General features: G+C 45.9%; 1 protein-coding gene across 3 annotated transcripts in view; it reads left to right on the top strand.

Annotated features, from left to right (window-relative positions):
- The window catches only part of LOC5563615 (serine-rich adhesin for platelets), a 116,329-nt gene that overhangs the window by 91,426 nt on the left and 10,332 nt on the right, over nt 1-14,571 (top strand). For all 3 annotated transcript variants that reach the window (XM_021837368.1, XM_021837366.1, XM_021837367.1), the window contains exons 4-5: nt 10,715-11,376; nt 11,548-13,554. In XM_021837368.1, the coding sequence (XP_021693060.1) occupies nt 10,715-11,376; nt 11,548-13,554 (2,669 nt within the window). The remainder of the gene's footprint in view (nt 1-10,714; nt 11,377-11,547; nt 13,555-14,571) is intronic.

Raw genomic sequence — 14,571 nt, 5'->3', positions numbered from 1 at the left:
CCCAGTTTCTGCGAAAAATCTTCCAAGCTTCTGCTGAGAAGTTTCTAAGAAGAAGCTGCAATGCTTCTGTTAAAAATTTTCCTAGCTTCTGTTCAGAAGCGTCCAAGCTTCTGCTGAAAAGCTTCCAAGCTTCTGCTGAAAACCTTCCAAGCTTCTGCTGCGAAGCTTCCAAGCTTCTGCTGCGAAGCTTCCAAGCTTTTGCTGCGAAGCTTCCAAGCTTCTGCTGCGAAGCTTTCAAGCTTCTGCTGAGAAGCTTCCAAGCTTCTGCTGAGAAGCTTCCAAGCTTCTGCTGAGAAGCTTCCAAGCTTCTGCTGAGAAGCTTCCTAGCTTCTGCTTGAGAAGCTTCCAAGCTTCTGCTGAGAAGCTTCCCAAGCTTTCTGCTGAGAAGCTTCCAAGCTTCTGCTGAGAAGCTTCCAAGCTTCTGCTGAGAAGCTTCCAAGCTTCTGCTGAGAAGGCTTTGGTCCAAGCTTCTGCTGAGAGCTTCCAAGCTTCTGCTGAGAAGCTTCAATCTCTGAGAAGCTCCAGTTCTGCTGAGAAGCTTCCAAGCTTCTGCTGAGAAGCTTCCAAGCTTCTGCTGAGAAGCTTCCAAGCTTCTGCTGAGAAGCTTCCAAGCTTCTGCTGAAGCTTCCAGCTGCTGAGAAGCTTCCAAGCTTCTGCTGAGAAGCTTCCAAGCTTCTGCTGAGAAGCTTCCAAGCTTCTGCTGAGAAGCTTCCAAGCTTCTGCTGAGAAGCTTCCAAGCTTCTGCTGAGAAGCTTCCAAGCTTCTGCTGCTGAGAAGCTTCCAAGCTTCTGCTGAGAAGCTTCCAAGCTTCTGCTGTGCAGCTTCCAAGCTTCTGCTGGAAGCTTCCAAGCTTCTGCTGAGAAGCTTCCAAGCTTCTGCTGAGAAGCTTCCAAGCTTCTGCTGAGAAGCTTCCAAGCTTCTGCTGAGAGCTTCCAAGCTTCTGCTGAGCAGCTTCCAAGCTTCTGCTGAGAAGCTTCCAAGCTTCTGCTGAGCAGCTTCCAAGCTTCTGCTGAGAAGCTTCCAAGCTTCTGCTGAGAAGCTTCCAAGCTTTCTGCTGAGAAGCTTCCAAGCTTCTGCTGAGAAGCTTCCAAGCTTTTGCTGAGAAGCTTCCAAGCTTCTGCTGAGAAGCTTCCAAGCTTTTGCTGAGAAAGCTTCCAAGCTTTTTGCTGAGAAGCTTCCAAGGCTTTTGCTGAGAAGCTTCCAAGCTTTTGCTGAGAAGCTTCCAAGCTTCTTGCTGAGAAGCTTTTCCAAGCTTGGAGAAGCTTCCAAGCTCATGCTGAGAAGCTTCCAAGCTTCAGCTGAGAAGCTTCCAAGCTTTTTGCTGAGAAGCTTCCAAGCTTCTGCTGAGAAGCTTCCAAGCTTCTGCTGAGAAGCTTCCAAGCATCTGCTGAGAAGCTTCCAAGCTTCTGCTGAGAAGCTTCCAAGCTTCTGCTGAGAAGCTTCCAAGCTTCTGCTGAGAAGCTTCCAAGCTTCTGCTGAGAAAGCTTCCAAAGCTTTCTGCTGAGAAGCTTCCAAGCTTCTGCTGAGAAAGCTTCCCAGCTTCTGCTGAGAAGCTTCCAAGCTTCTGCTGAGAAGCTTCCAACGCTCTCTGCTGAGAAGCTTCCAAGCTTCTGCTGAGAAGCTTCCAAGCTTCTGCTGAGAAGCTTCCAAGCTTCTGCTTGAGAAGCTTCCAAGCTTCTGCTGAGAGCTTCCAAGCTTCTGCTGAGAAGCTTCCAAGCTTCTGCTGAGAAGCTTCCAAGCTTCTGCTGAGAAGCTTCCAAGCTTCTGCTGAGAAGCTTCCAAGCTTCTGCTGAGAAGCTTCCAAGCTTCTGCTGAGAAGCTTCCAAGCTTCTGCTGAGAAGCTTCCAAGCTTCTGCTGAGAAGCTTCCAAGCTTCTGCTGAGAAGCTTCCAAGCTTCTGCTGAGAAGCTTCCAAGCTTCTGCTGAGAAGCTTCCAAGCTTCTGCTGAGAAGCTTCCAAGCTTCTGCTGAGAAGCTTCCAAGCTTCTGCTGAGAAGCTTCCAAGCTTCTGCTGAGAAGCTTCCAAGCTTCTGCTGAGAAGCTTCCAAGCTTCTGCTGAGAAGCTTCCAAGCTTCTGCTGAGAAGCTTCCAAGCTTCTGCTGAGAAGCTTCCAAGCTTCTGCTGAGAAGCTTCCAAGCTTCTGCTGAGAAGCTTCCAAGCTTCTGCTGAGAAGCTTCCAAGCTTCTGCTGAGAAGCTTCCAAGCTTCTGCTGAGAAGCTTCCAAGCTTCTGCTGAGAAGCTTCCAAGCTTCTTGCTGAGAAGCTTCCAAGCTTCTGCTGAGAAGCTTCCAAGCTTCTGCTGAGAAGCTTCCAAGCTTCTGCTGAGAAGCTTCCAAGCTTCTGCTGAGAAGCTTCCAAGCTTCTGCTGAGAAGCTTCCAAGCTTCTGCTGAGAAGCTTCCAAGCTTCTGCTGAGAAGCTTCCAAGCTTCTGCTGAGAAGCTTCCAAGCTTCTGCTGAGAAGCTTCCAAGCTTCTGCTGAGAAGCTTCCAAGCTTCTGCTGAGAAGCTTCCAAGCTTCTGCTGAGAAGCTTCCAAGCTTCTGCTGAGAAGCTTCCAGCTTCTGCTGAGAAGCTTCCAAGCTTCTGCTGAGAAGCTTCCAGCTTCTGCTGAGAAGCTTCCCAAGCTTCTGCTGAGAAGCTTCCCAAGCTTCTGCTGAGAAGCTTCCAAGCTTCTGCTGAGAAGCTTCCAAGCTTCTGCTGAGAAGCTTCCAAGCTTCTGCTGAGAAGCTTCCAAGCTTCTGCTGAGAAGCTGAGAAGCTTCCAAGCTTCTGCTGAGAAGCTTCCAAGCTTCTGCTGAGAAGCTTCCAAGCTTCTGCTGAGAAGCTTCCCAGCTTCTGCTGAGAAGCTTCCAAGCTTCTGCTGAGAAGCTTCCAAGCTTCTGCTGAGAAGCTTCCAAGCTTCTGCTGAGAAGCTTCCAAGCTTCTGCTGAGAAGCTTCCAAGCTTCTGCTGAGAAGCTTCCAAGCTTTTGCTGAGAAGCTTCCAAGCTTTTGCTGAGAAGCTTCCAAGCTTCCAAGCTTTGCTGAGAAGCTTCCAAGCTTCAGCTGAGAAGCTTCCAAGCTTTTGCTGAGAAGCTTCCAAGCTTCTTCTAAGAAGCTTCCAAGCTTCTGCTGAGAAGCTTCCAAGCATCTGCTGAGAAGCTTCCAAGCTTCTGCTGAGAAGCTTCCAAGCTTCTGCTGAGAAGCTTCCAAGCTTCTGCTGAGAAGCTTCCAAGCTTCTGCTGAGAAGCTTCCAAGCTTCTGCTGAGAAGCTTCCAAGCTTCTGCTGAGAAGCTTCCAAGCTTCTGCTGAGAAGCTTCCAAGCTTCTGCTGAGAAGCTTCCAAGCTTCTGCTGAGAAGCTTCCAAGCTTCTGCTGAGAAGCTTCCAAGCTTCTGCTGAGAAGCTTCCAAGCTTCTGCTGAGAAGCTTCCAAGCTTCTGCTGAGAAGCTTCCAAGCTTCTGCTGAGAAGCTTCCAAGCTTCTGCTGAGAAGCTTCCAAGCTTCTGCTGAGAAGCTTCCAAGCTTCTGCTGAGAAGCTTCCAAGCTTCTGCTGAGAAGCTTCCAAGCTTCTGCTGAGAAGCTTCCAAGCTTCTGCTGAGAAGCTTCCAAGCTTCTGCTGAGAAGCTTCCAAGCTTCTGCTGAGAAGCTTCCAAGCTTCTGCTGAGAAGCTTCCAAGCTTCTGCTGAGAAGCTTCCAAGCTTCTGCTGAGAAGCTTCCAAGCTTCTGCTGAGAAGCTTCCAAGCTTCTGCTGAGAAGCTTCCAAGCTTCTGCTGAGAAGCTTCCAAGCTTCTGCTGAGCAGCTTCCAAGCTTCTGCTGAGAAGCTTCCAAGCTTCTGCTGAGAAGCTTCCAAGCTTCTGCTGAGCAGCTTCCAAGCTTCTGCTGAGAAGCTTCCAAGCTTTTGCTGAGAAGCTTCCAAGCTTTTGCTGAGAAGCTTTTGCTGAGAAGCTTCCAAGCTTTTGCTGAGAAGCTTCCAAGCTTCCAAGCTTTTGCTGAGAAGCTTCCAAGCTTCAGCTGAGAAGCTTCCAAGCTTCTTCCTAGAAGCTTCCGCTTCTGCTGAGAAGCTTCCAAGCTTCTGCTGAGAAGCTTCCAAGCTTCTGCTGAGAAGCTTCCAAGCTCTGCTGAGAAGCTTCCAAGCTTCTGCTGAGAAGCTTCCAAGCTTCTGCTGAGAAGCCTTCCAAGCTTCTGCTGAGAAGCTTCCAAGCTTCTGCTGAGAAGCTTCCAAGCTTCTGCTGAGAAGCTTCCAAGCTTCTGCTGAGAAGCTTCCAAGCTTCTGCTGAGAAGCTTCCCAGCTTCTGCTGAGAAGCTTCCAAGCTTCTGCTGAGAAGCTTCCAAGCTTCTGCTGAGAAGCTTCCAAGCTTCTGCTGAGAAGCTTCCAAGCTTCTGCTGAGAAGCTTCCAAGCTTCTGCTGAGAAGCTTCCAAGCTTCTGCTGAGAAGCTTCCAAGCTTCTGCTGAGAAGCTTCCAAGCTTCTGCTGAGAAGCTTCCAAGCTTCTGCTGAGAAGCTTCCAAGCTTCTGCTGAGAAGCTTCCAAGCTTCTGCTGAGAAGCTTCCAAGCTTCTGCTGAGAAGCTTCCAAGCTTCTGCTGAGAAGCTTCCAAGCTTCTGCTGAGAAGCTTCCAAGCTTCTGCTGAGAAGCTTCCAAGCTTCTGCTGAGAAGCTTCCAAGCTTCTGCTGAGAAGCTTCCAAAGCTTCTGCTTGAGAAGCTTCCAAGCTTCTGCTGAGAAGCTTCCTTGAGACTTCCAAGCTTCTGCTGAGAAGCTTCCAAGCTTCTGCTGAGAAGCTTCCAAGCTTCTGCTGAGAAGCTTCCAAGGCTTCTGCTGAGAAGCTTCCAAGCTTTCTGCTGAGAAGCTTCCAAGCTTCTGCTGAGAAGCTTCCAAGCTTCTGCTGAGAAGCTTCCAAGCTTCTGCTGAGAAGCTTCCAAGCTTCTGCTGAGAAGCTTCCAAGCTTTGCTGAGAAGCTTCCAAGCTTTGCTGAGAAGCTTCCAAGCTTCTGCTGAGAAGCTTCCAAGCTTCTGCTGAGAAGCTTCCAAGCTTTGCTGAGAAGCTTCCAAGCTTTTGCTGAGAAGCTTCCAAGCTTCTGCTGAGAAGCTTCCAAGCTTCTGCTGAGAAGCTTCCAAGCTTCTGCTGAGAAGCTTCCAAGCTTCTGCTGAGAAGCTTCCAAGCTTCTGCTGAGAAGCTTCCAAGCTTCTGCTGAGAAGCTTCCAAGCTTCTGCTGAGAAGCTTCCAAGCTTCTGCTGAGAAGCTTCCAAGCTTCTGCTGAGAAGCTTCCAAGCTTCTGCTGAGAAGCTTCCAAGCTTCTGCTGAGAAGCTTCCAAGCTTCTGCTGAGAAGCTTCCAAGCTTCTGCTGAGAAGCTTCCAAGCTTCTGCTGAGAAGCTTCCCAGCTTCTGCTGAGAAGCTTCCAAGCTTCTGCTGAGAAGCTTCCAGCTTCTGCTGAGAAGCTTCCAAGCTTCTGCTGAGAAGCTTCCAAGCTTCTGCTGAGAAGCTTCCAAGCTTCTGCTGAGAAGCTTCCAAGCTTCTGCTGAGAAGCTTCCCAAGCTTCTGCTGAGAAAGCTTCCAAGCTTCTGCTGAGAAGCTTCCAAGCTTCTGCTGAGAAGCTTCCAAGCTTCTGCTGAGAAGCTTCCAAGCTTCTGCTGAGAAGCTTCCAAGCTTCTGCTGAGAAGCTCCATAGCTTCTGCTGAGAAGCTTCCAAGCTTTTGCTGAGAAGCTTCCAAGCTTCTGCTGAGAAGCTTCCGAGCTTCTGCTGAGAAGCTTCCGAGCTTCTGCTGAGAAGCTTCCGAGCTTCTGCTGAGAAGCTTCCGAGCTTCTGCTGAGAAGCTTCGAGCCTCTGCTGAGAAGCTTTCGAGCTTCTGCTGAGAAGCTTCCAAGCTTCCGAGCTTCTGCTGAGAAGCTTCCAAGCTTCTGCCGATAAGCTTCCAAACTTCTGCCGAGAAGCTTCCGAACTTATGAGGAGAAGCTTATGACCTTTTAATGAGAAGCTTCTATAGAGAAGCTTACTATATGTGGAGAAACTTTCAAGCTTTTGTGCAAAAGCTTCTGTAGAAAAGCTTACTATTGAAAGGCTTCTTAGAAGAAGCTTCCAAGCTTCTTTGGGAAGCTTCCAAGCTTCTTTGGGAAGCTTCCAAGCTTCTTTGGGAAGCTTCCAAGCTTCTTTTGAAGCTTCCAAGCTTCTTTGGGAAGCTTCCAAGCTTCTTTGGGAAGCTTCCAAGCTTCTTTGGGAAGCTTCCAAGCTTCTTTGGGAAGCTTCCAAGCTTCTTTGGGAAGCTTCCAAGCTTCTTTGGGAAGCTTCCAAGATTCTTTGGGAAGCTTCCAAGCATCTTTGGGAAGCTTCCAAGCTTCTTTGGGAAGCTTCCAAGCTTCTTTGGGAAGCTTCCAAGCTTCTTTGGGATGCTTCCAAGCTTCTTTGGGAAGCTTCCAAGCTTCTTTGGGAAGCTTCCAAGCTTCTTTGGGAAGCTTCCAAGCTTCTTTGGGAAGCTTCCAAGCTTCTTTGGGAAACTTCCAAGCTTCTGTAGGGAATTTCCGAAATTCTGCGGAGAAGCTCACTAGCTGTGGAGTAGCTCCCAAGCTATTGTAAAGAAGCTTCCATGCTTTTGTGGAGAAATTTTCAAGTTGCTATCGAGAAGCTTCAGAATATCTAATAAGACAATGTTGTTTGTAGATAACCATTTATTGATAATTCCACCTCTAAAAGTGGAAAGCGACTTTTAGCAGTTTATTTTGAAATCAACTTAAATATAAGTTTAAAGTCAATTTCGTTCATATACGAAAAAAGCTCATACCATGCTACCAACCGGCCTGTCACGGTCGCCATGTAGCTCACATGAAAATTGACTACCGTGAAGGCCCCATACTCTGCGCACTTAAGGATTTTTAAATTTCAAACAGCTGTAATTAATTGAAAACAAAACACAATCCTCTGAAATTTTGGGAGCAAATACTTATTGATTTCATGTATAAGGAAAAAATATAAAAGCTTCACTAAGTAATGATTTTTATTGCAAATTTTTAATTTTTCTCAAGGGTGTCCGTGTTCCTAACTCTGCGCACTCATTTTTGCAATGCTCCATATTCTGCGCATTCAGGTTCCTAACTCTGCGCACTCGATACATTATTTATAACAGTTGAAGTATTTTGCTAAAAGCATTACTAGCATTCAAACTCTGAATTAATCTTAATTTTCTTGCTTTATACGGCTTTACGTCCCCAGTGGAGCGTGGAATGTCTCTAACATAGAAGTTTATTAAGTGAAGTGAATTTTATCTTTAATTCAATCCATGATAATTACTGTTACTGAATGCCATTAAGTGGAACTCTCAAAATAATCGAAATCATCATATGATTTCCAAAACATGTAATTAACTTAGTTTTCTAAAATCCAAAGCAACATACAAAAAGGGTACAAACTACATCTTTTTTGCATTCTTTCTTGGCGTGTAAAGGAAAATTAGCTTTGACTGTTTATGAATTTTCACTAGAAAATATAAAAACCAAATTTTCTTTTATTCGGTTCGGGTCCGAGTTTTGAATAAAATTAATAAGAACCTGGTTCTGATTTGTTATATGTGAAACCCGAACATTCCTACTAAATACGAAGAATAGTTTAAGCGAAAGGGTATATCCATGCTTAATGTATTGTTCATCACTCAATCGACAAGTATCGCCGCCCTGTATAAGCATGACGTTATTAATGAACGATTCATATTTCAGATCAATAACAGTACTTTATTGGCGTTTCTATATAGCAAATACGATTAAACCTCGATGTTCCATTACTCGATATTGACTCATGAAACTATACAAAAAATCAAAATTATTCTATTGCATGGTTAGGGAGCATTCAAAAATTACGTCCATCGTTCAGGGAAGGAGGAGTCTACGAAAATGTGACAATGCATCCATTAGGTACTGTTAAAATCGCGACAGGGGATTGAGGGGACGGAGTGTAGAAATCCTTAAAATATGTTGGACGTCATTTTTTAATCTTCCCTTACTATGATGATCCCCTTAAACAATTTACCAAAACATTTCCATTCCATATCTCGATGGTGTCGACAAGTCGATGGTTCCCTTCAATATCGACCTCTGGAGGGTTGATTGTATGTTGAAAATAACGTTTTATAACTGCTGCGCATAGTAAGGGACATAGTTGAAAAATGGTTCCTTACTATGCGCACTTAAGAAGAATAAGAAAATGAAGAGAAAATAAGGTGCACTTTACCAGTGATGATTGCTCGATAAATAAACTAGTGCCTACATACTAAAAATCTGAAATATATTCTCTTTAACTTGATTCAAATGACTTAAGTGATGAGGTACTCCCTTAGCATTTTTGCTAACGGGCAGTCAATTTGGACGTTTTTCAATATTTTTAAAGCTATTTTATTTTTTATTAAAGTAATAAACGAAAATTTGTCAAGAAAATTCTTCACGTACTTTTTTATTACTATTGTATCAATATATGGATAACAAATTTTAAACAAAAATTTAAATGATTTACCAGATTTTGGTGGATTTTGGTAAAAGTGCGCAGAGTTAGGAGCTGCGCAGAGTTAGGGGCCCTCACGGTACTTTGCTATTCTACGAAGTACACCCGATTGTGTTTTTGCACGGGATACGCTGCCCATAAACGCATGTCAGTCCCATGTTTGCTGGATTTCCTGTTCACATGGGACAGTTATGCGTTTATGGGCAGTACGTATCCCGTGCGAAAAATGTTTTCTGTTCAAAATATTGAAAACCGTGCAAAATAGTAACACTATTTCTTGACGTTTCATGCAAAAATAAGGTTTTGGCGTAAAAAAAATGTATGGAAACATTTTTTTTGCACGGCCGTGTAAAAAAAAACCGTGCGAAAACAGAATCGGGTGTAAATTGAGAAGGGGGAAATTTTATATAAAAACTGGGAGGCTGAAAACTAACTTCGAATTTAGAAAGATTATACTGATTATTGAGCTGAAATCGAATTCAGGTTAACTTCTGCGTTCATGAGTCCTCTCATGGCGTAGTGGTTAACGCGCCCCAACTAGAGATCGGGGAGTCGTGAGTTCGATTCTCACTGAGAAGACGTGTAACTTTTTCGCAAATCTTCACATCAATTTGTCCATCTAATCCAATTGCAAATTATATGTAATGTTTAGCTTTTCGGTAGTTGTTAAACTTCCACTCGGCTGGTTGGCCGTAAACCACGATTCATAATTAAAACAAGTATTTATCGAGCAACGGACTCATGTTCCGTAACCGGTCGTTTGAGAACGTCGCGACCCATTGGAAGCCCACACAATAGAAACCTCAGCCAGCGCAGTTGCTGGCTAGTGTAGTGTGCTATTCCTATACATAAAAAACAATGCGCTCTCGAGCTAGGCATTGGATATATATAGAAAGCGTTGTGTTTGGATGGGCATCTAATTCTTCCGAAAGAGGTGCACTTTGCGAAAGAGGACCACGTGATTATTGAGCTGAAATCGAATTCAGGTTAACTTCTGCGTTCATGAGTCCTCTCATGGCGTAGTGGTTAACGCGCCCCAACTAGAGATCGGGGAGTCGTGAGTTCGATTCTCACTGAGAAGACGTGTAACTTTTTCGCAAATCTTCACATCAATTTGTCCATCTAATCCAATTGCAAATTATATGTAATGTTTAGCTTTTCGGTAGTTGTTAAACTTCCACTCGGCTGGTTGGCCGTAAACCACGATTCATAATTAAAACAAGTATTTATCGAGCAACGGACTCATGTTCCGTAACCGGTCGTTTGAGAACGTCGCGACCCATTGGAAGCCCACACAATAGAAACCTCAGCCAGCGCAGTTGCTGGCTAGTGTAGTGTGCTATTCCTATACATAAAAAACAATGCGCTCTCGGGCTAGGCATTGGATATATATAGAAAGCGTTGTGTTTGGATGGGCATCTAATTCTTCCGAAAGAGGTGCACTTTGCGAAAGAGGACCACGTGATTATTGAGCTGAAATCGAATTCAGGTTAACTTCTGCGTTCATGAGTCCTCTCATGGCGTAGTGGTTAACGCGCCCCAACTAGAGATCGGGGAGTCGTGAGTTCGATTCTCACTGAGAAGACGTGTAACTTTTTCGCAAATCTTCACATCAATTTGTCCATCTAATCCAATTGCAAATTATATGTAATGTTTAGCTTTTCGGTAGTTGTTAAACTTCCACTCGGCTGGTTGGCCGTAAACCACGATTCATAATTAAAACAAGTATTTATCGAGCAACGGACTCATGTTCCGTAACCGGTCGTTTGAGAACGTCGCGACCCATTGGAAGCCCACACAATAGAAACCTCAGCCAGCGCAGTTTGCTGGCTAGTGTAGTGTGCTATTCCTATACATAAAAAACAATGCGCTCTCGGGCTAGGCATTGGATATATATAGAAAGCGTTGTGTTTGGATGGGCATCTAATTCTTCCGAAAGAGGTGCACTTTGCGAAAGAGGACCACGTGATTATTGAGCTGAAATCGAATTCAGGTTAACTTCTGCGTTCATGAGTCCTCTCATGGCGTAGTGGTTAACGCGCCCCAACTAGAGATCGGGGAGTCGTGAGTTCGATTCTCACTGAGAAGACGTGTAACTTTTTCGCAAATCTTCACATCAATTTGTCCATCTAATCCAATTGCAAATTATATGTAATGTTTAGCTTTTCGGTAGTTGTTAAACTTCCACTCGGCTGGTTGGCCGTAAACCACGATTCATAATTAAAACAAGTATACTGATTATTTACTCCGTTCGTTTTTCAGTTACCATCATCAGTGTACCGGAACTCATCGAACTGTATCGGACGTCATGTGCGAAACACTTCACCGAACCCCTACCCGCCATCACCGAGCACCTCACCAAGCTGGATCTAGCGGCAAACCAGCGAGTACCGTCACTGTCGCTCAAGGACCAGAATCTCAGCCACGGTTCGTGCGAAGCGCTGGAGGAAATCTTCAAACGTGTCCAGTACCGCAGTATTAATCTCTCCAATGCCGGCCTGGACGACACCAGTGCCAGCGTGCTGTTCGACATGATCGAGTACTACGAGGCGGCCAACGAGCTGGACATCTCCGATAATCTGGCCATGACGAACAAGAGCTGGCTGGCGGCCATCAACATGGTCAAAAAGAGCCAAGCGTTGAACGTCCTCATTACCCGGGGTCCCGGAATATCCGAACACCACGCGTCGAACTTGGCCAAAGCACTGAACTCTTCCGCCCTCCATACCCTCAGGCTAGAACACTGCGAGCTCAGTCAACGCCCGTTGGCCACGTTGTGCAACTTGCTGAAGAGGAACACTGTGCTGCGGGAGCTATCGCTGGCACACAATCAGCTGACCTGCGATGACGCTAAGAATATTGCCAATCTGCTGAGGGCCAACTACTACATTCAGCTGTTGGATATTTCTAACAACAATATTGGGGTAAGTTGTGATACCGGGCTGGTGGCGTGTCTACTTTTAGAAACTAGGTCTCTTTTTTATGCAAGCCTCTATTTTTATTGGGTAGTCTCTAAATACTCTTTTTCAGCTGAAACATTTGTAAATCTCCTGATAAACCCTACAATTTAACTTATGTTTTAATCTTCCCCACAGGATAAGGGCGTGGAATACATTGTGAACGCACTGATCGATCAGTCAATCTACTTCAAAACCGTGCAGGAAACGAAGCGCAAGAGCGAGTTCAGCTTCGCCGATCTGTCCAGCAGTCTGCACAACATCAACAGCAACAAGCACTTCTTCCCCTATCCGTATGGCAAAACATCACAACAGCAACGACTTCAGCATCAGCAGCAGTGCAAACCAGCGCAGGATCCGCCAAAACTATCCGAAAGCTCGTTATCCGCTGCCATGTCGCCAACGCCCCTGTCAATGCCGGCGGACGAAACCCCAAAGACTCCGCCACCAACACCGGCCTTACCCGTGCGCACACCATCGGGAGAAGCCCTTCCCGTGGTCGTCGGGAGTTTGTCCCCGCCAGTGGAAAGTCAGGAAGAGGAACCGCCACCCAGTCCACCGAGTGCGGCTCCGGTAGCAGCAGCATTAGAAGAATCTTCAGATTTGCATGAGAAAAGTACAAATAACGATAGTGGTCTTAATAGTAGTGTTTCTAGTGAAGCCGAACAAACGAATAGCGATAGTAGCGGGGGTATTGTGGTGGGCACCGAAGTACAGAAGCTGGAATCGAGCAGCAGCAGCTGCGAGGGAGAACACTTGGCGGCGGTAGCAACGAAAGCCGGGGGTGAAGGCGAAACGACCAGTGACATTAGTGGTGATAATCTAGTTGATTCTGGCCTAGTGGTTTGCGATCATCCAGATAACAGTAGGACTGATTGTGCAAGTGATGTCGAAGGCAGTGCAAATGATGTAGGAGAGAAACAGACTTTAGAGCTGGCGTTCGACTTGGGCGGGGATGAAGTGGACGTGAAAGGGCCGAAAAAGGCGCGGTTAGCGAAACAGGACAGTATACTAAGTGAGTTCGAAGCCACCATGCCGGAGCTTCGGCTGAACACGGATATTCCAAAGAAGAACTCGACCCCGAGTAAGGCCGAAGAACCGATGGATGAAGACACGCCGGAAGTTTGCACAGATTACGACGATTCAAATCTCAAAATAGTCGAAGAGAACCTGCTTGTAGATAGGAGTATCAATGCATCAAATAGGAAACAAAGCGACACCAAAGAAGCGGAAGATAGAACCGATACCGATGACAGTGCACCCGTAACGCCTTTAGCCACTCACAAAAAAGACGAACTACAATTGCTGCTGGAAAAATCCAAACAGCAGGAAGAACAGGACGAAGAACCCATACCTCCTCCTCCGTCCCTGTTGCCGGTCATCGAAAGCGTCCCTTCGGTGCCCAGTGTAGAAGTGATAACGTCGATCAGTGTTCCGGAAAATCTCGGCGCCATCCCGTTGAAGATCGTCGAAGGGGAGCTCAAAGACAAACCCCTCTCGCGATCCCTGGACAGTGCAGGGTCGGCGGACTTTGACAGTCCGTTCCTGGGGGGCAGCCAACCGCCAGCGTTCCCGAACGAGCGCTCGTTTAGCTCGGAGAGCCTCAACAGCGAAACCTCGGTCGATTCCAACGATTCCAAGAGTAGTTTGAAGATCATCGAATCCAAGTTCGCCGCTCGCAACGGAACGCTGGAACGGCAGCAGTCGAACGCCAACCGGGAAGCCCAGCAGGCCGATCAATCACCGAATGCACCCTGCGGCCTTCAAGTTCTAGTCCTGTGGAACAATGAAATCACCCGGAACTCGGCCCAGTCGTTTTCGGACCTGATCGAGAACACGTCCACGTTGGAGATCCTGAATGTGGGCTGTAATTTACTGTGCAATGACTTTGTGGGCAGTATCAAGGGCAGTCTGAAATCAAACAGCAGCGTGACGAGTTTGGGACTGCAGGGGGCGCACTTGTCCGACAATGGCGCCAAAGTTATGGCCGAGGTGATCGAGTTTGGCGGTAATGCTACACTGCAGAGGATCGACCTCAGGAACAACAACATCCTGGCGACGGGACTGGACTATCTGAACGACGCGATGAAGTCCAACAAAACCGTCACCCGGATCGACCTGGACGATGTGCCGCGGCGAGTTGTGGTGAGTAAATCATCTTTTTTTAATTGATTGAGGGAATTGTCAGGTATACATCGGAATAGTGGTGGAATTGTTAAAACAAAACTAGAAAAAAAATTGATTCGGATATGGCCGATCCTATTAGTTTTTGAAAAGGATGTACACTGTACAGTACTGGCCCGTTTTTCATACAAAATGGTCAAGGTTGGAGGTCTGAATCTCGTATTTGAGTGGTCCAATTGACCTGAAATTTTCACCGCAACTCAACTTATTAAAAGTCTCCAATTTTGCAAAAAAAAAACGGCAAAAGCTTTATATGGGAACATTTTGATAACAATCCGATTGATGCTAAAAACTGTAATTTTACAAAATTGTGTGACTTATCAAATTGATTTTTATTTGCAGAGCACATTGCTCCAATTTCTTCCGTTCAAGAATTATTTCTAATTCCAATCCAAATGATCGGCGCTCTGTCTCAGGGTACGTGGTGAAACTGCATGCGACAATCTCGTGAGCTACCAGGAAACAGGCTTCGGTGGCATTGTCGACCACTGAAGCGGAGTTTATGGTTCTTTGCCAAGCTAGCTGCGAGGCGATGTGGGTGGTAAACCACTTGAAGATGATCGATGTGGAAGTTATCTTACCGGTGACCATCCATGAGGACAATCAGCCATGTATAGCCATCTGTGAAAAACCAAGGAAGCACCGTAGAATGAAGCATATCAATATCCAGTATTTTATTCCTGCAAGACCTGATCCAGCAGATCTGGGATCTAGAATTAAACAATTGAGGCGGGATGTTGAAGTACAATAGATCATAACAATCTACGCTATCTAGATGTCGGATTCGATAGAAAATAAAATTATTCATTCGTTTGTCAACCCCCAACCAGTAAAGGTGTTTCAATTATTTAGCTTTGCTAAAAGTTATCAGCCGTTAACAAGGATCCGAGTAGTCGAATGAAGCACCTCGAAAATACACTGATAGAAATCAGAATCCAAAAACAAGATTATGACTCATGATATCATGATTTAATAGTG

This window comes from Aedes aegypti, chromosome 1, assembly GCF_002204515.2.
Source record: "Aedes aegypti strain LVP_AGWG chromosome 1, AaegL5.0 Primary Assembly, whole genome shotgun sequence".
NCBI classification, from domain to species: Eukaryota; Metazoa; Arthropoda; class Insecta; order Diptera; family Culicidae; genus Aedes; species Aedes aegypti.
This window is presented reverse-complemented; position numbering and strand designations above follow the sequence as displayed.